The 24,180-nt window shown below is 50.9% G+C and overlaps 1 protein-coding gene across 1 annotated transcript in view; it reads right to left on the minus strand.

Moving 5' to 3' along the window:
- PAPSS2 (3'-phosphoadenosine 5'-phosphosulfate synthase 2) overlaps positions 1–23,555 on the minus strand; it is a 29,282-nt gene extending 5,727 nt beyond the window's left edge. The window contains exons 1-8 of the mRNA XM_021537080.3: positions 23,403–23,555; positions 9,018–9,123; positions 7,358–7,593; positions 6,512–6,650; positions 6,129–6,247; positions 5,896–6,009; positions 5,166–5,277; positions 1,261–1,466 (exon numbers count right to left, since the gene is read on the minus strand). Coding sequence (XP_021392755.2) covers positions 1,261–1,466; positions 5,166–5,277; positions 5,896–6,009; positions 6,129–6,247; positions 6,512–6,650; positions 7,358–7,593; positions 9,018–9,123; positions 23,403–23,423 — 1,053 coding nt within the window. The 5' untranslated portion in view covers positions 23,424–23,555. The remainder of the gene's footprint in view (positions 1–1,260; positions 1,467–5,165; positions 5,278–5,895; positions 6,010–6,128; positions 6,248–6,511; positions 6,651–7,357; positions 7,594–9,017; positions 9,124–23,402) is intronic.
- Between the last annotated feature and the right edge of the window lie 625 nt (positions 23,556–24,180).

Consider the following 24,180-nt stretch of genomic DNA (forward strand, 5'->3'; position numbering starts at 1 on the left):
GTGGCAGTGTTGGGAACAGAAAAGTTTTAATAAAAGGCAAAATAAAAAAGAGAGAGAAAAATCAACCCAGGTTTTTATATAGAGAGAAAAACCGAGCCAGGGAAGAAGTTCTTGCTCCTGCTAAAACACTTCACAAAAGCAATTTACTTCTTGTGTTCTCTTATTTTCTAGTGAATTACTTAGGTGGGACTTGCTTTTGTCTATTTAGCTGTCCTTAAGTTTGAGGTGAAGTCCCCAAAGTCCTATGAGGCATCTTTGAGGAGAGAAACTTCTGGGCTTTTTTTTAAGTTGACAAATGTCGGAACTCAACATGTCCCTCAGACATTTTTGGAGGTTCCGGGCCCAGGTCAGAAGCATTTGAGACCCTGGCAGGCAGCTGGAAACAGCTGTGATTTTGGGCTTGAACCATGGAACAATTTACCAGCCTTGCAGGGAGAACAAGAAGTCACAAAAGTTTAGATATTATAGCAGAAGTAGTCACAAAGTAAAGGGAAGAAATTTTGAGTGCTGTACAGGGGGTTTTGGTTTTGTACATGGGGGTCAGAGGTTTTAAGATGGATTTGGGATTTGGGCCTGCCCTGTCCTGCCTCTTTCTTCTTCCTTACCTCCATGTTCTTGGTGATGTTGTCACTCACAGATTGGTTTAGAGTAGAAAGGCACCATTTAATATAGGTAATAGGCATTGGGGAAAAACTGTAAACATGTAACACATAATGTACCATATAAAAGATAGAAAATCACCATTTGATATAGGTAGTAGGCATTGGGGGAAACTGTGACCATGTAACACGTAATGTACCATATAAAAGATAGAAAATCACCATTTAATACAGGTGATAGGCATTGGGGGAAACTGTGAACGTGTAACACGTAATGTACCATATAAAAGATAGAAAATCACCATTTAATATAGGTGATAGGCATTGGGGGAAAACTGTAACCATGTAACACGTAATGTACCATATAAAAGAGAGCAGCAGCCCTGGGTGGGGAGAGTCAGAGAGGATGTCAGGGTGTGTGTGTGCCTCTGCCTGAGCTCTGAGCAAACCACAGCAGCCCGAGGAGAAAATCTTTTAGATAACTTCCAATAAACTGCCTTGAGACCAAACAACAGAGACTGCTGAGCCTTTCTTTGGAAGCTCGGCTTGGAGGAGAGACTTTCCCACCACACGGAGCCAGCCCCCAGGGATGCTCTCCGGCGCACAAAGACCAACTCGTTTCGCTCCGCCAACAAGGGGCGCGGCATCCCCTTGGGCCCACCTGGATGTGCGGGTGGCGGGGGCAGGCGGTGCCCCAGACGCGGGCGCAGCGCTCCTCCTTCCTGTGCTCGAAGAACTCGGGGCCGCGCAGCACGGCCAGCCGCCGGCCCTGGAAGCTGAGCGCCAGCGCCGCGCTGCCCTCCAGCCGCTGCTTGTCCTCCGCCGACAGCGGCAGCACGATGGGGATGCTCAGGTTCACCACGCCGTCTGCCGAGAGAGCGACAGCGCCTCAGCGCCCTGCGGGGTGCCTTCAGCACGCTGGGCTGCTCACTCCGCATCCCTGCCTTGCTCGCTGCGGGATAATCCTCATTTAGCCTGGAAATCAGCTTTGCGCCTTTAGGACCGGTTGTGAGAGTGAAGGGCGGGAGAAGCGGGTTGTTTTCACACCCTGAGCTGCTCCCCTGCATCCTTCTCACAGACAGAGCTCGCCTCTGCCTTTAGTTTTTAGCTGCCTTTAGTTTTCCCTGCACTGAGGTTTTTCCTTTTGTTTAGACCTGGTCAAACCTGCTCTGGACTGAACACCCAGAGCAGCAGCAGCATCTTGCACCAGGCTGGTCATTGGCCGCAGCATTTCCAGTGCCAGGGGAACTGATAAGGGACTGATAAGAGACAGAGTGAGCTGAGCTGAGGGAACTTCCTGACTTTGTCATCTCTTCCAACAGCCAGAGGTTCTACTGTTTAATATTGCTCATTTTTTCTGCTGGTGAATGCTTTACCTGCTAAATAAACAGGTTTTTTTTTCCACTTTTCTCCAAGAAAATCTTTTCCTGAACCAGCTGGGGGAGAGGCTGCTTGAAGAGGAACCCCTTTGGAGGTTTTCTCCCAAATTTGCCCTAAACCAGGACAAAGGGACACCAGCAGCACCGTGGGGATGCTCACAACCTTTGAAGGGGAGGGGTTGAACACCCTCCTGCATGAACAAAAATTTTAAACCAGCCCCAGGAGCACAGGAAACAGAGGTTTTCATGGAAAATCAGTCATTGCAGCAGTTTTCTCTGCACTGCTAATAAATGGTGATGTTAGCAGAATATAAAAGCTCCTTATCCAAGGGCCAGAGGTGTCTCCTAGACACATGGAGCATCTCAGTTCCTGTACTCTCCTTTTCCCTGGTTTTTCTTTGTTAGCTGCTTGTGAAGGTGAAAAATTTAAATGTGCTGGCAAAATGCAATCCTAGACAATTGAAAAATTTCAGTGTGCTTGGAAAAAGCCTTCTCCTCCAGGAGAACCACCTCTGTGGAGATGGCTCCAGGCTGGTGTTCCATGGAGCACCCCATTCCCTGCACAACCTCCTGGGCTGCCTCTTCTACCACACTTTTAATTTTTTTTTTCTTTTTCTTTTTTGGTTTTTTTCCTGGCTATCTCTATATTGTTACTGCTGCCCCTTTACATCTCTGCACTGCCCATTTCAAACCTGTTTTCTGTGTGAGTCTGCAAGTGCACACCCAGTTTCTAATTTCAATGTTGTCCCGAAGCAGATTGAAATCATGTTGGTTTTAACCCAACTCTCCCAATTCCCCAGTGTTGCAGCAAGGTCCTCCCATTTCTCCTTGGATTTTTGGATGTTAACAATATTCCAATGTCAGTACAGGAGAATTGATCTCTTTGATGGGTTTCTAGTCACAAACAAATCACTGATTCAATTCATTCTGATCTGACCAAAATCAGGTTGGACCCTTGAGAGTCTTAATTTGAGGATTTTGACTGTGATATAGATTTTTACTTTAATTTTTATTAAATTATTTGCATTTACTTTAAATTCATGACTGGGTATCATTCATCTGTCAGGCAGCAATTTTCATGAATAATCATAATTATATTCACAGGGGATCCAATCAATATCAACTTCATACATTTAAATCATATAAATAATGATCAGTTAATGAAACTGGCACAGAAAAAAAAAAGAAATAAAGCTGCATTATGAAACCAACAAATGCTGCTGAAAGCGAGTATCTTCAGCTCCATTCCCAAATGCAGGATGGAGAGGTAACAAAAGATCACTCCAGCAGAGGTAATTATAAAATTACACAACTGGGATCTTTGTGCAGGCTGCTCCATAGGACAGGGGTGTGTCAGGCCACGTCACAACTGCCTGGATCATAAAAATGGGCCATGGCTGTAATAATTTCATAATAATTTCAAGTTGGTTTTTTTTGGTTTTGGTCGTTTGGGTTTTTGTTTTTTTTGGTAAATCTCAAATCATTATAGGCAGAAAGAATCTCAGTTGAGGTAGTTTGTGCAGAGCCCGAGAACAGTTCCATACATACCAGCTACCAAGCGCCTCTTTCCTGGGAGAACACAAACATAATTAAGATAATTAACGCTCAGGGGCACGTTACAGAAACCACTTCAAGACTCAAAGCATTTGAAAGCTCCTGCTGGTGTGGTTGTGATCCTACCACAGCCTCACACGGGGTGTGAGCCAACACCTGCACTGTCACTGCCACCCCTGTGACAGAGTCAGGGCTGCACTGCTGCAGGTCCACCCCCCTTCCTGGCGGCCCTGCACAAAGCACATCACCCTGCTGGGGCATCCAGGAGGGATTTTCTGCAGGGCACTGGCTTGAACAAGTGTCCCCAAAACACCACGGGAGCTGCCCAAACCATCAGCCACCCCAGGGCACAAGGGCTGTGCCGATGGCTCTGGGAAGAGCAGGCTCGAGCCTCTCCCTGGCAGTGCCGTGTCCTGGCCTCAGCACCAGGAGATGGAACCCTCCACCACTTCCCAAAGCTTCTCCAGGAGCACCTGGTGTTCTCTGTCCCACTCAGATGTCACCCGAGGGCCTGGCCACATGGAGACACCCATGGAGACAGGATCTCCAGCTGCTGCTGCCCTCTGCTACACAGCCCTCACTCTGGAGAGCTCATCCCCTGCAAAGCTGCTCTCCTGGCCTTTGTCCTGCTCCCCAGAGAGCTCTGCAAACCCTGACCATCTGCCCATGGAGCTCAGAGGAGATGTGCTCAGGGATGCTGGCAGCTTTGGGAGGGCACCCCAAAAGCAGACACGCTCTGGGATGAGCTTCTGGCACAAAGTACGGGGCTCTGGGGCAATGTGGCCATCCCAGGGCGCTCTGCGACCTCCCCAGGCACAACAGGCAGCTCAAAGACCACAGGGGAGGCTCTGATAACAGGGACATGTGCTCCTGAATGCTGTTTGCACACTGGGCAGAGGTGAAAGGCTATGGCGTGTCTGGGAGCAGAGCCCCCACGCAGACACTCCCACAGTGCAAACTGAGCACTCCTGAGCTTTGCCTCTGCTGCACGGTGCCCAAATCTGAGCAACAGCAGCAAATCGCTGCCCTGTGGGACCACAGGATCGTCTAGAAGGCATGCAAGGCTCAAAGGGACTTGCTCACCCAGATCCCAGAAAGCAGAGATCACTGCCAGGTCTGCAAACCCCAGTGTGAGCACCCCATGTGCAGATGAAGTCACAGCAACGGCATCCACAGCTGAGAAACGGGGTGGAAACATCTGTGCCCCAGTCTCAGCTGTGGATGGCATCACCTGAGCCCTCTTTCCCTCTTCCAGGGATGAAGCACCCCTAACAGGATGCTAATGCATAGATAAATCAGATGTACTTCAAGCTACCATGCTGGAGAAGCAGGGAAATGGGGTGGGGGGCAAAACCAGGCTCTGCTCCTGTTTCCAAGAAGCAGCTGCCTTCTCCTCTCACCTCCAGCTGAGCCTGGGAACCTCCCTGCTTCCTTGGCCTTGGGTTTGCATCTCTATTTCCACCCAGCCAAGCACGGCAAGAGCCACACAACAACTCCCAGAAGGTTTGAGCAGCACCATGTGAGATGTCAGAGCTGTGAGCCAGGGCTGCGGCCACAGCAGGGTGACCTTGGCCACCTTCAGGAGGCTGGTGTGTGCCACAGGGCAGGACAGGAGAACACAGGGGATCCATACCGTTGAGCAGGGTGCCAAAGTGCAGCACTTGCAGGTACTCTGCCTCCCGCATGAATCCTGTCAGAGGAGTGGCCCAGCCTTCGCCCAGCACCTGCACCCACTGCAGATCCAGCTGCAAAACAAACCCAGAGGGTCACACTCCTGTCACCATGTCACACTCAGAGGTTGCTTTTCCTTCCCTTCTGCTGAAACAGCATTTCATTTTCTTTTGCTTCAAATACAGGACATTCATAAAGGGGAGAAAGACATGGAGGATGTATCTTGGGGCTTTTTAAGCCAGGCTCATAGTTTCACAGCACAGTTTAGAAACCCAGAATGGTTTGGGTTGGAAGGGACCTTAAAGCCCATCCAATCCCACCCCTGCCATGGGCAGGGACACCTTCCTCTGCCCCAGTCTGGTCCAGCCTGGCCTTGGGCGCTTCCAGGGATCCAGGGGCAGCCACAGCTGCTCTGGGCACCCTGTGCCAGGGCCTCCCAATATCCCATCTAACCCTGCCCTCTGGCAGCTGAACCTGTGGGGCTGTATGGACACAGCAGAGGAGGCTGACACCCTGCAGCACACAGTGGGGAGGCAATGGCTGAGGATCAGGAACCCACCTCAGCTCGCCATAAACCACAGCCACAAAAGGTCAGGGCCATCAGAAGAACACAGGCCCCTTGGGCAACATCCTCCTGGAAGCTTCCACCCTTGGAGCAGCTAAGCAGTGTCAGAGCCTGTGTGTGACAGTACCTTCGTGATCTCCAGTGCTGGCAGCTTCTCTGCCTCAGCCCGGACACTGCTGAGTTTATCCTCAGGCACAAAGAGCTCTAAAACATCCTTGACTGAGCCCTGGGGCACGATGTTCTGAAAGACAGAGGCAGGCAGCGCTTGTAGCACGCTGGTTTTCACAGGCACACCAAAAAGGCAGTGTCCCAGAGCAGGGTTCCAAAGCTGCCAGTGATGGTGACATAAAAGTGACCCACCTGTGCCTGCAGGAGCTCCACGACCTGCTCGATGCACTCAGACACCGATGCAATGTTTGTTTTCAGCACCAGCTCAGGAGCTTTGGGTTTCTCGTACTCTGAGTCAATCCCCGTGAATCCTACGGACAATTAACCCCCAAATTAAATTTGTTTAATAGAATAATCGGTGCCTTAGAGCCAAGAACACTATACAAAAAACCAGGGGGCATTCAACCATGCAGGGTACAACAAATGACACTTATCACAGTAAGATTAGGGGAATAAGATCCTCTTGTGCACTACAAAGGGCCTCTAGGCACCCAGCCCTATGTGTGGCACTGCCGGGACAAGGCATCCAAAGCTTTGGAAAGCAAAAGGCAAAATAAGGTCTCACTCCTCCATACCTTTGATCTCTCCAGCTCTTGCCTTTTTGTACAGGCCCTTCACATCTCTGCTTTCACAAATATTTAGAGGAGCATCTACAAAGATTTCAAAGAAAGGAAGTCCAGCTGCCTCATGAATTTTCCGTGCGTTCAGACGATCCTGTTAGAAGAAAGATGGGAAAAATCTGAATTGCAGCAAAAAGACCTCCCTGGATTTTGACACAAGTAAATTAATCTCTCTTATAGATTTATTCAATGTACACTAGTTCTAAAAAGGGTTTTTCATCTCATTTCCCTCCTTTTCTTTAAAGATACTTAAAAAAAAAATTATAAAAATCTACAACTCTAAGCTGTTTTCATCTTTTCCCACAAAAATCCTCAAGATCTTTTCGTTAGGCAGGACAGCAGAAATTTAGATTGTGAATAATTATCTGCCCTATGTGAAAATGGTCAGATGTTTTCTCAGATGATCTCAGAGGTCTCTTCCAACCTCAGTGATTCCTTGATTCTGTGAAAAAAGGAACTGCTTGCATCAGCCTGATACCAGCAGCTAAGGAAGTGAAAATCACAGTCAAATCTTCAGAAAAAAAACAACAGTGAGAGGTCTAGGACAGGCTGCTGCTTCTGTGACTCTTTTCTGCCTCTGAGGAGTTAATAGGAGGGAGATCTTAAACTCCTCTTAGCTCTTCATCAATTTGCAACACTGAATTTATCCAGCCAGGCCGCTGCCCTCCGAACACCGATGGCGCGCAGTTGCGTGTCAGCGGCGCTCTGCATCCAGCAGCGCACTCGGGAAACCCTCTCCACAAACCATCTCCATCATCTGAGGTGAGACTGAGATCCTCTCTGGTGTGCTCAGACACTTGCCTTGGTGAAGGGGGAGATGAAGCTGGTGATGCAGACGAGCCCCGCGTCGGCGAAGAGCCGCGCCACCTCGGCGATGCGCCGGATGTTCTCCTCGCGGTCCTGGGCCGAGAAGCCCAGGTTCTTGTTCAAGCCGTGCCGGACGTTGTCGCCGTCCAGGGAGTAGCAGGGGATGCCATGAGCCACCAGGTACTCCTCCAGAGCAAAGCCAATGGTTGTCTTGCCAGCACCAGAAAGGCCTCGGGGAGGTAGGAAAGCGAGGGGTCAGGTTTGAGGTCAAGAGAGTCAAAATGAGTGACACCGGCGGCCAAACTCATTCTGTCTGAAGTTCCCTACCTCATTCCTTCCTAAAGGAAGTGGATTCATCCTTCACAGATGAAGGATGAACCTTCACAGATGAACCTTCACCTTTTCAACCCTTATTATTGGAGGGATGGCATTAATGCCCTGAGGAAAGCATCTACAGCCCAACCTCTGGAGGGGTCTAACCCAGCAGTGCGTCTTGCTGGGCCACGCTGGGTTCCAGGAAGCAGGGGAGGTTTGAAAGGATGCTGCTTCCTCCAGGTCTCTCCTCATCTTCCTCTTCCTCCCCCTGCTCCCACTGTCAAGAGCCAGCTGCTCTCCCATTCTGAACCCAAGGAGAGGCTCTTGCTGCAGCCACGTGGAGTGGGACAGGCTCTGGCAGCAAAGGTCCCCCATCACCTCCTTCTCTAGGACAGTATTTGAAAGAATAATCATCAGCCAGGTAAGCTCAAACCTTTCAGACACAAGATTTTTGACTAACACTCAAAGAAGGAAGGAAACTGCCTTGGGTGGGGCTTTTGGCTTCAGAAACTACACAAAAGCAGATTGGGCGCTTCAAAATTGAGGAGGAAAACAGAACAGAAATGAGAAATGCGCTTTAATCCAGCATCTACAACCTAAGGTGACAGGAAGGGAAATTAGAATGGCTTTACGAATCCTTCCAAGCGTGTCCTTCAACATCCTCCAGCAGCCAAAGAAAATGCCAATATTTAACAAGCAAAGGAACAACTGGTCAACTGGCAAAAGACAGACTTGTCTAAATATTAGAAATGTAAAATGCAATTGTCATTTCTGGCAGCCCCTAATCCCCAAACAATGAGTTTCTACTTCAAGGCAGAAGAGAAGGGCAAAAAAAAAAAACAAATGCAAGGGATTGCTTCCAACATGACTCTGTGGCTGGGAGTGTTTATTCTCCAGACAAGGTGACTGCCTCTTGCTGCCTCAAACACAGCAGACCTACACGTCCCAAAAACCTTCCCACCCCTCCTGAATGAAAACATCCGTGTTTTGGACAACCCTAGGTACGTTCCGCTGCCAAAGACTGGCTGGATTTGAGCCAAGGCTTCTTCAGCTACACACTTGGGAACAACAAGTGCTACCCCGTGGGCCTCTGACATGTTCAAAGGAGGCTGAGAGCAGCTGGGAAATCCCTAAAATCATTAGTTATGGGCAGCAGCTGCCAGGGAGAACATCTTGCTGCGCCAGCACCGCGCGTCTGCGTTTCCCACGTGGGGATGTTTTGCAATCCCCGGCTCGCAGGGAGCGCTGACGTTTCCTGCAGATCCCAAATCCCCACCTGCCAGCCATGCTGATGGAGTTTCACAGGTGAGGCCACGCTTTCACACCCAGACAAAAATACCTGTGAGCCAAACGGTGCAGCCTCGGAACCCTCCCCTGGTGCCGACAACTTGTCCTCTCTTACTCCTGCTGACATGATGGGCTTGGTAAACCACGTTGGTGGATCCCTGAGGAAACAGAGCAGAACAAAGCACTTCTGTTACCTTTGCTGCTCTCAGGGCACAAGATAATCTCTGCTGGGACAAAGAGATGGGAGAGAAATGCAAATTCATTAATGAGGTAGCATGGTGTGGCGGTTCACATGGTGAACTCTGGTGCTTTGGTGTGAGTTGGATTTCTGTCCAGACTCATTGTTTGGAGGCTCTCTGCCTCTGCCCAGGGTGTTCCTGGTGGTGATGCCTTTGTGCCAGCAGGGAGAAGGGAGAAGGTGACTGGCTTTGCTGCAGGAGCACTGCCAGGTGACTGATCCCCCTGCAGGCAGGCAGGACACAGAGCCTGGGCAGAGACACCCTCCCTGCCTTCTCAACAGTTTCAAACACAGACAGACTCAACTATTATTTTAATCATGCTTGCAAAACAAGAGCGACTTCAGGTGCTAATTTACTGGCTGTGTAACACGAGAACTGCAGCTGGGGCAGGAGCAGCCCCGAGCTGGGCACACATGGGATGGGAGGCAGAGGAAATGTGATGTGTCCATGTGCCATTCCCAGCACAGCACTGAGCCAGAGGCCTGAATTTTGGTGCTTCCTAATTCTGGTGGTTCCTAACCTTGCTGACCCCAGAGTCTCTGCAGGGCTGCAGGTGAACCAGCCTGGCTGTGCCCTGCAGCTCCAGCAACAGCACCTCCACAAGGAATGTCCACATGAAATATCCACAAGACTTTGTTAATTGTGAGGATGATGTTCCCAACTGAGGCATGCAAAGGAAAGAACAAGGAGGGAACAAAGATATAAATATATCCCGGCTATATATGCAGAGAGAGAAGAGAAGGTTGCATGGAGACCTCACAGAACTTTCCAGTATCTGAGGGAGCCTACAGGCAAGTTGGAAAGGGACTGCTCATCAAACAGAACAAGGGGAATAGGTTCAGACTGAAAGAGGGGAAACTGAGGTTAGTTATACAGAAGAAATCCTTCCCTGTGAGGTTGGGGAGTGGTGCCCAGAGCAGCTGTGGCTGTCCTGGATCCCTGGCAGTGCCTAAGGCCAGGCTGGAGCAGCCTGGGACAGTGGAAGGTGTCCCTGCCATGGCAGGGTGGCACTGGATGGGATTTAAAGTTCCTTCCAACACAAACCAGTCTGTGCTCTATAAAAAACCCAAAACATCTCTAGACCTGCCCCTGAGAAGGTGAGTGAATGCTACACGTCCTGTGACTCAGAAAATAAAAGATCAAGGCTTGCTTTCTGTAATTTGTTCTGTTTTGTTGCTTTTTTGTAGGATTTTTTTTTTTTTTTTTTTAGGGGGTTGTCAGAAGTTTGAACATTTTGGGCTCTCAAAGGTGAGACAGCACCACCATGGATTAATTTTCTGCCATCCCCAGGAGTTCAGGCTGTGTCCCACAGGAGATGAGCCACGCTAACGTCCATGCCTGGGGAAGATGCAGGACCTGGCACATTCCCACACGGCTGATGTAAGGAGATTGTTCTAAGTACAGGTTGCTGTGCCATAAATCTGCTCCCTGTGAGCATCTCAAAGCTGTTATTTTGCACGCTGGCACCTTTGGGAGCTTGGGAAAGCACCACTGAGGGCATTTTTGTAATTCAGTAACACTGTCACACCTCTCCCACCTGCTGGGAGCTCCAGATGGTACCAAATCCCTCAGATTTTTCTGCTCTGTTCATAAACTTCCCAGGAAACTCTTCCCAACCCTCAGCAACTGCATGGCTGGGCTGGGAGCTTGCTTAGCTGGGAATGGGCAAGACCAACTTCCCAGCTCATCATCCACCAGCTAGGAATGGCCTGGGAAGCCAGAGCTGAAGTGGGGTGGAAGGGAGTGAAGGCACCAGGAAAACTGTTCATTAATGGCCCGAGAGCAAATCCTGGAGAGATTTTGCTTAGGAAGAGCACATCCTGCAAGATGGTTGGGAGGCAGAGAGAAGCAGTGGAGGGGGTTTAATCAGATGCAGGGCTGTCCTGCTCATTTGATTCTTGGAGTTTTAGCCCTGTCACTGCAAATCAAAAATATTTAAATAGATAATCCAATCATCATCGCAACATCAACACCTGGATGTTGGGCCCTAAAGCAGGGACAATTTAGGACACTGGTAAGCATGTCCTGGATTAGTCTGGGTGAAGGAAATGAGGTTTGGGAGAGGAACATCTGACTTATAATTCAGCCCTAAACAAGGCAATAAATGTCCCAGCAGCACTTCCAAAGAAGGGCTGTGCATCCCGTGCCAGACAGATGGTTAAAGATGACACTGCCACGCTCTCCCCATTCCTTGGAAATTTGCTGTTTGGCCCTGTCTGGATGAGCTCAGTGCTCAGCCCACCCTGCCTTACCTCATCCAGGAAATGAGAAAAAAAACAAACACGTCGCTCCAAACCTTGGGCTGAGGCTGCAGCAGCCCAAGAAACCAAACCCTAACTCTGCCTTTGGCCTCCCCTCCTACTGAACCCTTCCCATGAAGGTGGCAAACAGGGGGACACCAAGATCTTGGCTGTCTTTAGCATCAGGCTTGACTGAGCTGCCTGCCAAGGGTCTCTTGGCTCAGTTTCCCAAGGGAAGAAGCTTTCCATCAGCCACCCTGGTGGGACAAGATGCTGCCCTGCTGTGTGAAAGCAGCTTGCAGCCAGAGGCAGGAGGTTTTTCCTGAGTGATCTTCCTGAATAAAGAGATGTGGCCTCTGAAACAGGGCAGTCTTGCTGGAAATCAGGAGCCATCAGTGTTCTCTGCTCCAAGGGCCACCATTGCTCAATTCACAGCATCCCAAAGAGTGACCTCAGCACCCCCTGAAGTAATGGGCCCTGGGAGGGAGTAGCTGTGCTCACCCACATAGATTATGTGTGACGGCTCAAGGAGATCTTATCAGGGAGCATCTTCTCTTCTCATCTGACAGTTAAAAGCACGAGGTCTGTGGGGCCTCTCCCAGACATCACTGATGTTTGCTGGGAGCAGAGCTGCTGCACATCTAATAGAAAATGCACCAGACAAGAAACATTTATAATCATAGACTTATAGAGATGTGAAGGCTGGGAAAGACCTTGAAGATCATCAAGTCCAACACTCAACCCAGCACCACTGCTGTGCTCACCACTAAACCGTGTCCTCAGGGGCCATAACCACATGTTTTTTGAACACTTCAGGGATGGTGATTTCACCATTTCCCTCAGCAGCCCATTCCAAAGTTCTACAACCCTTTCCACAAAAAAAGTTTTCCTAATATTCAATCTAAGCCTCCCTGGCACAACTTGGGGCTGTTTTCTCTCATCCTGTCCCTGTTCCCTGGGAGCACAGCCTGAGCCCTGCAGGCTCTTCCCCCTCCTGGCAGGAGCTGTGCAGAGCCACAAGGTCCCCCCTGAGCCTCCTCTTCTCCAGGCTGAGCCCCTTCCCAGCTTCCCGAGCTGCTCCTCATCAGAACTCCTCCCCAGCTCTGTTGCCCTTTTGGGTTTAAGGTTTTCCCAACAAATTGCATGGATGTTTTGCCATCTCCCAGTAGGAATTCAAACTCTGGTCCTTAGGGCAGCACCTCCTCCTGCCTCCACATCCCCAGTTCTTCAACCAGCACCTCCATGGTTGGATCACGAGTGGGAGCAAGGCAAGAACCAACTGCAAGTGCCACATTCAACAGCTGAGGGTGGAAATGAAGGACAGATGGGAGCCGAGCAGGGCATTTGAGAGATCCCCTGAGTGCACACAACACCCTCAGCCACCCAGAGAAGGCAGAGCTCTGTGATGCTGCAGAAGGAGATCAGGCACCAGCAAGCCACACTGGCCATCACGGTGGCCCATCAGGACCAAGCCCATGTCCTTAGGGTGCCCTCAATTCCCCCCTGCCTGCTGCAGCTGGCACAGACACGGATCTGGAAGCTGTCCAGGAGCTGCAGCTCATGGCAGGCTGCAGCAGCACCCTGCTCTGGAGAGGGGCTCGCTCCCGAAATCACGGCTCACGCCAAGGCTGAGGAGCACCGTGCTCACTCAGCACCAGCATCCAGCTGGCAGCTCAAGAGCCCCAGGGAAACCCTGACCCAGCAGCCAGGGCAGGGTCAGGACTCCCCCAGCTGCCTTTTTATTTATAGGGCAAGCTCACAGCAGCAGGAATATGATTCATTTTTTTCCAGTCAAGCGTTTCACACACACCCTATTTTGGTACCGCAGCCTGGACATGTCTCCAGGAAGGAAAAATTAAATCGAAATAAAAATAGAGGCTTTTGAAATGTTTGTAGCTAATCCCATTTGCAAATGGTAGAATGGGCTTTTAAAATGATAGAGTGATCAAGCAAGCCTTCACTTTCACAGGCAAACAGTGGGATCAAGCACACGAAGGGATTATTGGGGTGTCCTGTGCAGGGTCAGGAGCTGGACTTGATGATCCTTGTAGGTCCCTTCCAGCCCAGGAGGTTCTGTGATTCTGAGTTTGAAGTCAAACACTCCCCTAAGCCTCAGGAGAGTGAGCTACCCTATCATTAAAAAAACCCTCCCAACTCCTGCCAGCATACTGAAAAAAAAAAAAAATGTTCCTGCCAGTTGCATTTTATGTATAAAAATTACATTTATCAAATTTTTCCTCTAAAAATTATTTTCTTTTACCAGGGCTGCTGTGGCAAAAGGGTGATAACTGTATCCATGAGCAACCATGGGGGAAAACCGCCTGTAAAAGAGTCATTTGCTGAAGAAGAGCAAAAGTGATACTCCAAAGAAAAGGAGGAAGAGAGGAAAAACGGGGGTTTTGTCTGTGGAAGCAGAGATTTGATTACAATCACACTGAAGAACAATGAGAAACCTTGGCATCTCTGACACTCTAGCTTAGTTCTTGTAACCCAAAACCTATGGACTTTCCCCAAATATTCATTTACTGCACTAAGGCAGAAAAGGCTTCAAACAAACCCAGCCCCATTCTTTCCCAAGGGAAAACCCCAGCAAGGAGGAGGAGTTACCCTGGAAATTTTGCCTGTTTAACCCCTCAGGATGCAGGTCCAGATGGGAAGTGGGAACCTTGCAAGCATCTTTTGTATTGCTCACCTCCCTGCTCCCATGCTCTGTCCCTGCTGTGCCACCACCTTCCTGGTGTCCCCACTGTGCCACCACCTCCCTGCTCCCATGCTATTGTCCCCACTGTGCCACCACCTCCCTGGTGTCCCCTCTGTGCCACCACCTCCCTGCTCCCATACTGGTGTCCTTGCTGTGCCACTACCTGCCTGGTGTCCCATACTGGTGTCCCCGCTGTGCCACCACCTTCCTGGTGTCCCCGCTGTGCCACCACCTTCTTGGTGTCCCTGCTGTGCCACCACCTTCCTGCTCCCATGCTCTGTCCCTGCTGTGCCACCACCCTCCTGGTGTCCCTGCTGTGCCACCACCTCCCTGCTCCCATACTGGTGTCCTTGCTGTGCCACCACCTCCCTGGTGTCCCATACTGGTGTCCCCGCTGTGCCACCACCTTCCTGGTGTCCCCGCTGTGCCACCAGCTCCTTGCTCCCATACTGGTGTCCCCTCTGTGCCACCACCTTCCTGCTCCCATACTGGTGTCCCTGCTGTGCCACAACCTTCCTGGTGTCCCCACTGTGCCACCACCTCCCTGCTCCCATGCTATTGTCCCCACTGTGCCACCACCTCCCTGGTGTCCCATACTGGTGTCCCTGCTGTGCCACCACCTTCCTGCTCCCATGCTCTGTCCCCACTGTGCCACCACCTTCCTGGTGTCCCTGCTGTGCCATCACCTCCCTGCTCCCATACTGGTGTTCCCACTGTGCCACCACCTTCCTGGTGTCCCTGCTGTGCCATCACCTCCCTGCTCCCATACTGGTGTTCCCACTGTGCCACCACCTTCCTGGTGTCCCCTCTGTGCCACAATTTCCCTGCTCCCATACTGGTGTCCCCGCTGTGCCAGCACCTCCGTGCTCCCAGGCTGGTGTCCCCTGTTCCCTGCCCACGGCTGCGTGTCCTCTCCCAGGCCTGGAGGTGAGCAGAGCTGTGTTTTCTCTGCAGACCCAGCTGAGCAGTGCCCCTGCCCGTGCCACCAGGGCCCTGCAGAGGCCGAGGGCTGCCCGCACTGCCAGGCCTGGGCAGGATGCTGGGCTGGGATCCCTGTTCCTCGCCGTGCTCTGGATAAAGCCCAGCAGGCTCAGGCTCTCCTTGGCACTCGCTGCCTGCTCCTTTTGGAACGTAACACACAGACCTTAAGGAGAGCAGCAGAGCCATCCCAGTGCCCCAAAACAAGCAGCCTTTCAGCCTGCAGACAGACAGCTGCAGATGCCAGACCCCGTTAACACAAGACTTTCAAGCTGCTGTTAAGCTGAAGCCGTGTTTTCTTAAGCCACAAGAATTTCTGAGCTCTTAGCAAGACCTTATTTGCTGATGGCAGCTCAAATATTTTTCTCTTGGCATAAATTCACACAGCTTGGGTTGTCACAATCAAGTTTTATACAACACTGGCACACAAAAAAAAGATAAGAAAATCAACAAAATCAGGCTCATGTTCCAGTAACTTCACAAATCAGATGCTGATTTCTACATTGTGAGTCCAAATCAGCAGTTGGGTACTGAAATCTGCCTCCCTGAAGGCTCCCAGCTCAGGCCTTTTCTTATCTTGAAATGAGATGATGTCACTACTCTAATTTCCTCGATGCAGAAAAGCTAGTGACTCACCCTGTGCTCCTACATTTTTGGGATAAACTTGCAAGGCCAGGACAGATGTTATAAAAACAATCTCCCCATCTTTATTCCTGAAATCTCAAGGGACAGCTGCAGGGACAACAAATATTTAACAAACAAAGCATTTTGTCAGGCACTGACCAAAAGAACAATTTAAACACCAAACCCCTCCATGGTGGCCCAATGTTTAATATTCAGAGCAGTTCTGCTAAATGATCCCCCCCAGATTAACCCACCTGAGCAGGTGGGCCTCTGCTCCTTTTGCAAACAACAGGTTTGACATTGCAGAAGAACTTGCCTTGGTTTGATGCCTGTCAGGAAAACCACCCAGAACACACAGCCCTGCTTCTCTACCTTCTCCTGGAGAAAAAGATCTGCTTACAGCAATGGGAAACTGAGTATCAGTCCCTCAGATTGCAGGAACAAGAGGAAAAGAGGGCAAAGGTACAGATTCTGACTACACATTAACTTCAGTATCAAAGAGATTTCCAGGTAGGAATTGTATCCATGTGTAAATAATTTTTTTTTCTCCCGAATATGAGAATCAGGAATTTAATTAGTGGGTTGTGGTTATCTATGGTAAATATGTCACTGTACATGTCCCACCTCCTGCTGTGGCAGGACAGGCACCCTAAACCTGAGAACAGGTCTCAGTGATATGGGGATAAAATAACCCCCTTTAACCACGCCCAACTTATTCCTCCCAGGAGAGAAATCCACTGTCTTCAGAGAAGCTCCAGTGGTTCCATAAGCAGCAGGAGCTACAGAGGATCTGTGTTTCAAGCAGCTTCATCAGGTTTTAAAATGCATCTATTTCTGAGTCCAGGGCAGGGAAGGGAGCTGGGGAAGGGGCTGGAGCCCCAGGAGCGGCTGAGGGAGCTGGGAAGGGGCTCAGCCTGGAGCAAAGGAGGCTCAGGGGGGACCTTGTGGCTCTGCACAGCTCCTGCCAGGAGGGGACAGCCAGGGGGGGTCGGGCTCTGCTGCCAGGGAACAGGGACAGGACAAGGGGAAACGGCCTCAAGCTGGGCCAGGGGAGGCTCAGCTGGGACAGCAGCAGGAATTTCTCCATGGAAAGGCTGCTCAGGCCTTGGCAGGGCTGCCCAGGGAGCTTTGGAGTGCCCATCCCTGGAGGTGTCCCAGGAAGGGCTGGAGGTGGCACTCAGTGCTCTGGGCACTGGGCACAGCTGGGACTCCATGGGCCAGCAGGGATTTGCCAGCCTCAGTGACTCTGTAAAAGAACTCATTTTTGTGTGAGGCTTCTCCTCTGCAGGACCTGGTGGCAGCCTGAAGAAAGGGAGAAGCTGGACTCCAGCCCAGGCTGGGGGGCTCTCAGTGCGTGGACACCAGTGCCTCTCCCTGCCTCAGGTGGGATGCCCAGCCTTGAACCCCACCTCTTGTGCCCCATGTGCCTGACTTTGCAGTGGTCAGTGGTCACCAGCAGGCCACGGGACACCTCTGTCCACCTCAGCACCTTTTTTAGGGTTTTCAAAGTGCAAAAGCAGCAGCAGGAAGGAGCTCAGGGGAACTCGGCCAGAAGCACCACACAGGACACAGTTAAATGGGAGAACTTTGCCTGGCGGGCCAAAAGTTCACTAGGCTGGAAAAAACCATTACGATGAATTCATGGAAGGAAAGTTCATCAAGGACTATCAGGAGGAAAGGCACAGCCTCTGATATCTCAGGTTGTAAATCAGTGGAAAAGGGGACAATGCACTGGTGTCCCAGCCATAAATTCTTTCCTTGCTGCCACTGGGAATGACAGAGAGGGCCAGATCTTCCCCTCACTCAGGTTCCTCAGTCCCCTCAGAAATCCTGCTGGATGAAGACAGGGCTGTTTTCACTGCTGTTCCACTGAATGTGCTGCTGCAGGAGCACAAATCCAAGTTGAGGACTGCAGAAGGATGAAGTTTTCCTGCCCCATCTCCCTGCGCATCTGAGCCCTACAAGCTGCAAGATGGGTTTTTAATGTGTGAGTGCACGCAGGGTTAACCAGACCCTGGACTAAGTCAGCACCAAGGATGCTGGACTCCTCCTGAACGAGTGGCTGCTCAGCATTTCCCCCACCCCTCCCTAAAGCAGGTGTAAGCACAGCCCTTAGTCATTCTATGCTGCTCAAAGGCTGGTCCAAGAACAGTTCCACATTTTCCTTGGAGGTTATTGTTAATTGGTCCCTCAAAAGTTCGTGCAAACTCCCAGCATCTCTCAGAGGGTGGCATCACCCCCAGTTTTACAACCACAGAAATGTAGTGGTGAATAAGGCCAACAGCAGGTGAAGACTTCAGGTCCCACAATATTTATGACATATGTTTGAAGAGCAGCTTGCCTGGACTTCAGGCTGCACCCCTGAGAGCTCCACACCCCTCACATCCATCCCCAGGGTCTCAGATCAGCTTCCCAAAGATGCAATGAGCTGCCCCAGCCATGGCTGGAGGGCTCATCATGCCCAGAGGCAGATGCCCAGCCCAGACCCCATAGCAGCCCTATAAAAACCCCTCCTCTAAAATGACTTTTTCCCCTCTTCCCACGCTCACTGGCAGCACAGCCTAATGATCTTCCCATCAGAAGGGCTGGGCAGGCCCGCAAAATGACCTCCCACCCAAGCACACTTTTTGCACCACAATGGGAAGCTAAAATACAGTTTGATATCGAAGAAAACATTTTGTTCTGCCAGAGAGGCCATGAAGACCTCCAGGTCAGAAAGTCTTGGAAATATAGGTGCGGATGGTTGTTTTCCAGCAATGCACAAAAAAAGCTCATCTCAACAACCCACAAAGTGCTGCAGCTAACAGAAAATCAAATCAAATCTGTGTAAAACAACTCCTTCCTCAAGCTCTGCTCTCCAAACACATCTTGGCACGCACTCAGCAGACAAAGCTTTTGACACATGGAGCTGTAACTGAGCCAAGCTGTGAGCAAAGGAGCAAAGACCACTCTGGGAGGGAGAGGAGGCAGTGCTAGCAGGGAACTACCAGCCCCACAGGCAAATCCCAACTTCCCAGCATCCCGTGGCATGACGCACAGGCAGGGCTTTTTTGCATCCCTCCTTTTGTTAATGATACACTCTGTGTAAATTTTCACTTGGAAATGATTAAGCTGTGAACCCATTAAGGAGCTATTTCTCACTGCCTTCAGCTGTGGCACCCCGCTCACGATAACAGCAAATTCATAAATGGCAACCTGAATTACACAGCCTTTTTCTTAATGGATTTTTGAGAAGCAAAGTGTACGAGCAGCGTGACCAAAGTACAGGTTCAAGCATTCACACAGGCCCTGCATGCCACTTATCTTCTGGGGGCACGTACAGCTGTGAGTTTATCTAAAACACCTGGTTTCAGATAGGCAAGGGCTTTTCATTTCTAAAGGCACCCTGCAGGATCAACATCAGCCCAGTTAATAATAACAAAAAAAAAAAAAAAAAAGCAAATATGCCAGCGTTTGTCTTGAAAACCCTCCAGAAAAACAAAATCTCCATGGCCTAAATCTAAGCTGCAGCTGCAGTTCATGTGTCTGGGTAGTGTGGGGTCTTCAGCTTCATCTGCTGATTGACTAAATGTTCTTGCAGGGCATGGATGGAAACCCATACCTGTGGCAGGGCTTTTGGCATGGACCTGTGGCTGGCTGTGGCTTGATCTGTGCAGCCTGAAAACCAGAGGAGGCTGGAGTCTGTATTTGTGCCAGAGCCCAGCAGCAGGACAGGAAGGAACACGCTGACTCAAAGTGCTCCCACTCAGCTGCAGGAGGTACAGCTGGGTTTCCATGCCTTGGCCACCTCCTGGGATGGCAGCACCACTCCAGCCACCACCACCACCACCACCAGAGGTGCTCAGACCACACCAAGATGGTTAGTTAACTCCTCAACCCCTGGAGGGATCATGCATTCATAATTAAGAACCTGCAACTTTTCCTGGCTTTTCTTCCCTGAAATTCCCCAAACTGAACCTGCTCGCTCTTACAGAGCAGAGTGTGGTTATTAAACACTGGTCTGGCACACTGGCAGCCCAAGTGAATGAAATAGCACAGGAACTTTCTAATAGTGAAGGGCTTCAGAAGAAATTGGAAGAAAAGTGGAGAAAGTTATAATTAACAAAGCAACAGAAGTTAATCACCTCACCTTTCCATGGTCTTCAAAGAAAAGAGATATAAAGTAAAGTAATAGAAAATAAACCAAGAAAGCATGCTATGAGCAGCTGGGAAACAATCACCTTTGGATGTCACGGTGCAATGAGCTGGGCACCGTGTTCCACAGAATAAATCATGCTGTAAGAACAAGCAGCTTGTGACTCCCTGGATAAAACATGAGTTTTAGAAAACTCACCTGATTGAGTGACTCAGTGCAGAGCAAGCCACGCTAATTCCCTGAAATCAGAGCTTTGCTACCCTGTCCCCTAGGCAGTGTCACTGTGATGAGCTACTCAGAACTGCTTTGAAAATAAACAAGTTTCAAGTTGTTTTGCTTTTTACATTCAAGGCAACAGTTAAGAGTAAGTGTGAGAGGAGATGAATGCACTGTTTGGGTGTTTTAATAAGCTTTTTTTTCTTTCATGTTGCTTGGCAATTAAATCGATGGAGATGTACATATGTTCCTGCTCCGCCTGGGGTATCACTCAGTCCATCTGAACTCTGCCCTGCAGCTCTGTTTTTTTCAACATGAGAGTAGTTTTCAGGCAAAGAAACTAAACCTCTTTCCTCAGGGTTGATTTGATCTTGTAGGTTTGTTGCTCCTCTTTAAATAAATTTGAATAAGCCCACATCGTTTGCACATAAGCCCTACACAAACGCAAGCAGAAGTTACAGCTCTGTGACCCGCCAGGCTGCAGCACATCCCACTGCAAGCCAGGGATGCCACACCAGTCTGACTCCTGGAGATGCTGCTGCCAGACCAGGCAGGCGACAAAGCTGAAACACTTCTGAAAAAGGCAGTTTTAGTACCAGGCTCTCATTCTCCCATAGCACCTGCAAGGGGACCGAAGAGAAACTTGACTGGCCAGAGGCAGGACTCCCAACGCCTCCATCCCTGAGATGCGCTGAGCTGCGCCGCCCGCACAGCCCTGGGGACACCGAGCCACGCAGGCAGCCACCCTGGCAGGGCAGGGCTGTGGCTCCGGGCTCCGTGGGCAGCTTCCCTGGAGCACAGTGCTCCATCTGTGTCCTCCTGGCTGCCAGGAAAACGCCGCTCGCTCGGCGGGCACGGGGAGCCGGCTGCGGAAATACCGGCGGCACCGCGGGCGTGGGGAGCAGGAGCTGCTCTGTCCACAGAGCTCCGAGGAGCCCTGAAAGCCACGCTGTGCAGGAGCCCGCACAATGAACAAGGGCAGGCCCACAGCTGCAACCCCCTCGCTGCGCTGCCTGCGCCCCGTGCTGCCTCCTGAGAGCACCAGGCACACAGGAGGGCTGTGTGAGGGACATCGTCAGAGAGCTGCCCAAAAATCAGTCCTGAAATGGCCAGGAATAAATGCTTTCTGTCGCTGAGGGCTGGGAACAGGAGGGCACTGCCTGGCACATAGAGGGCTTCATGCCTCTTGCAGTGTCATGAGCAGAAAGAGAGCACAAAGAATTTCCACATTAACCAGCCAAAGAGAGATTCCTGCACACCAAGACTCTGGTCCTCACACAAGGCAGAATTAAGATACCATGCTAATTATTAAGGACAACACATGTAAAAAAAGCAAACAAAAAAAAAGTTTTCTTCTTTACACTTTACCATATTGTCAATTAATAAATAGGTGTTCAATTAAAGCATCCTCAAAACAGATTCAAACTCCAGAGAGCATTATTCAGGCTGAATTTAGGACTTAAATCCTGGGCTTCTAATTATTCAATTTGCAAAATGAGGAGCACTGTCAAATAACACAATGGTCCAGCTCACAACAGCTGGCACTACTGTGCCTTTCCAAAACTGACAGCTGATCAACATCACCTGCAAAACCCAGCTCTGACATCCCCTCAGCTGGTGAACAAAGCTGGTAACGTCCAGCCTCACAAAACCTGGGACAAAGATTAACGCACCATGAAACCGTGATAAAACGGAGGTTTTAGTAGCAGCAAGGATTTTGAGGAGTAATAAGGATTCGTAATGGGAGAACAAATGTTGCACAAACAAAGAATGGGGAACAAGAAGGGGCTACAGAAGGATGATTCTACTGCTGTATAAATAGGGATCGCAACAGGAAAAATTATTGTGGCTTCATTTTAAAATGCAACACCTTTGGCTGTTGCAGCTACAACAGGTGTCACGACAAATTGTCTGTGGGCACCCTGACCAACGTGAAATTCTTTATCCAGGCCTTTGATATAAACTGGAGATGGTTGAAACCAAGAAGCTGCTGAGGTTGCAGTTTGGAGAGCTTCCATTACACTGTGCAACCACATCTTCCTGGCAAGGAACAGGAAGATCGCTAATGGGACATCACCATTTCACCATCACTCCCCAAACCTCTTGTAATTAGCAAAATCACGCCTTTTCTCACTCCATCGGATACCTGGCAGATAAGCACACAAAAATCCGCCTACAACTGTCAAGGTGATAGCATCTGTTTTGACAGTCACGGCACAAAGGTCAGCCACAAACTCGCTTATAAAGGTCATTTTTCCACCCCAGGGTGGAGGCAAAGGAGAGGGATTATTCTGGAAGTTCAGCAATACCTCTCTCCCGTCACAGCAATAAACAGAACTGCCATACACAGCTCACGGCTCGCACCTCCCCTGCCTGAAATAATCCCTAAGCCACAGGTTTTTGCGTTTCCACGAACGCCCTGCTGCACAGGCGCGCTTTGTTCCGTGTGGGTTTGGGTGCATTCCTCCCCGGACACATTACCACTGTGTCCAAAATGCATCAAATCCATCGGAAAAGTTTATGGCAAACTTAGAAAGAGAGAAAGAGAGAAAGGGAGAAAGGGAGAAAGAGAGAAAGAGAGAAAGAGAGAAAGAGAGAAAGAGAGAAAGAGAGAAAGAGAGAAAGAGAGAAAGAGAGAAAGAGAGAAAGAGAGAAAGAGAGAAAGAGAGAAAGAGAGAAAGAGAGAAAGAGAGAAAGAGAGAAAGAGAGAAAGAGAGAAAGAGAGAAAATCAACCAGCAGAAAGGAGCCCGAAAGACTTACGTCAAGATTTTTTCTGGTTCTGATTTAAAACCTGGAAAACGTACGCACAGCCAGAGGGACCCAGAGCTCCCATCCTAGATCCAAGGAGTAGGGGAGGGCAGCCGGCAAGCGGAACGCGATGCCTGGCTGCGGCTGCGATTTGCAATTTTAATTTCTAACTGAGCTGTGCCCTGGCTACGATTACTTCGCTTTGCCGTGTGCGCAGCGATGCTGAGAGCCCGACGGCGGCGGCGAGCGCCTCGCCAGCTCCTTCCCCGGCTGCCACCGAGGCAGGGGACACGCCAAGAGCCCCGAGCGAGGCAGGCGCTGCCTGGAGCTCCGGCCCCGCCGGGACAGGTGCGGGATGCGGCCGAATGCCAGCGGAGGATGCTCGGAGCGCCCGGCCAGCGCGCCCATCCCCGAGTGATGGATGGGCTGGCGAGCTCCCGAGCGCTGCCGGAACGCCGCGGCTGCCGCTGCCCGGGCATCCCAGCGCAGGAGAGGGAGAAGGATCCGCAGGGACCGCAGGGACCGCCCGCCCCCCGCTCCCCGGCGCGTCCCTACCGTGTGCTCGCGGCCCGACATGGTGCTGCTGCGGCGGGCCCGGCGGGCCGGGGCTATAAGGGCTGCGGGACACGTAGCGCGGCCCTGGGCCGGCCCCTCTCGCCCTGCGCCCGCCCCCGCCGCCGCCTCCTCCGGCCCGGCCCCCGGAGAGCCGGGCAGGGCGCGCCGGGCCCCCGAAGGAGCGGGCGGCGAGCGCAGGGGAGCCCCGACGGAGTCCTGCCCTGGCATGAGGCGCTTGGGGCTCCCCTGCCACGGCCGGGGAGAGGAGAGGGAGGAGGAACAGCAGCCCACACAACGCTGCTGGCGAAAAAGCACCTCCCGAGGATGATGATGATGATGATAAAAATGATGGTTAAAACTAAGGAGTGCTGGAGGCTGGTCCCTGAAAGTTTGGCCAAAATACCAAAAAAAGTTGAAAGGAAACAAAGAGGAGCCTCTCAGCAAATAAAGTGGAAGAGAAACCCAGTGACTGACAGCTTTGCCCCAGTGACTGACAGCTTTGCCCCAAATCCTCAGTTTTTCACTACTGGAAAAGCTCAGGTTCCTGAACTCTGCTGAAAGAGAGGAAAAGGCAGGCAGTGTCCTGGTGGAAGGGAAGCTGCAGTACAACCCTGGGATGGCCCATGAGCCAGGGAGAGAGAAAGGAAGATCCTGGTGGGCGGGTGAATAATTCTACACCTGAGGGTGAACGGTGCCATCCAGCACGGCACTTGTCCTCCTGGACCACTGCCTCCTGCTCCATACCCATCCATGGATCCCTCCCAGGGCCACAAGGATG

This window comes from Lonchura striata, chromosome 6, assembly GCF_050655825.1.
Source record: "Lonchura striata isolate lonStrDom1 chromosome 6, ASM5065582v1, whole genome shotgun sequence".
Lineage (NCBI taxonomy): Eukaryota > Metazoa > Chordata > Aves > Passeriformes > Estrildidae > Lonchura > Lonchura striata.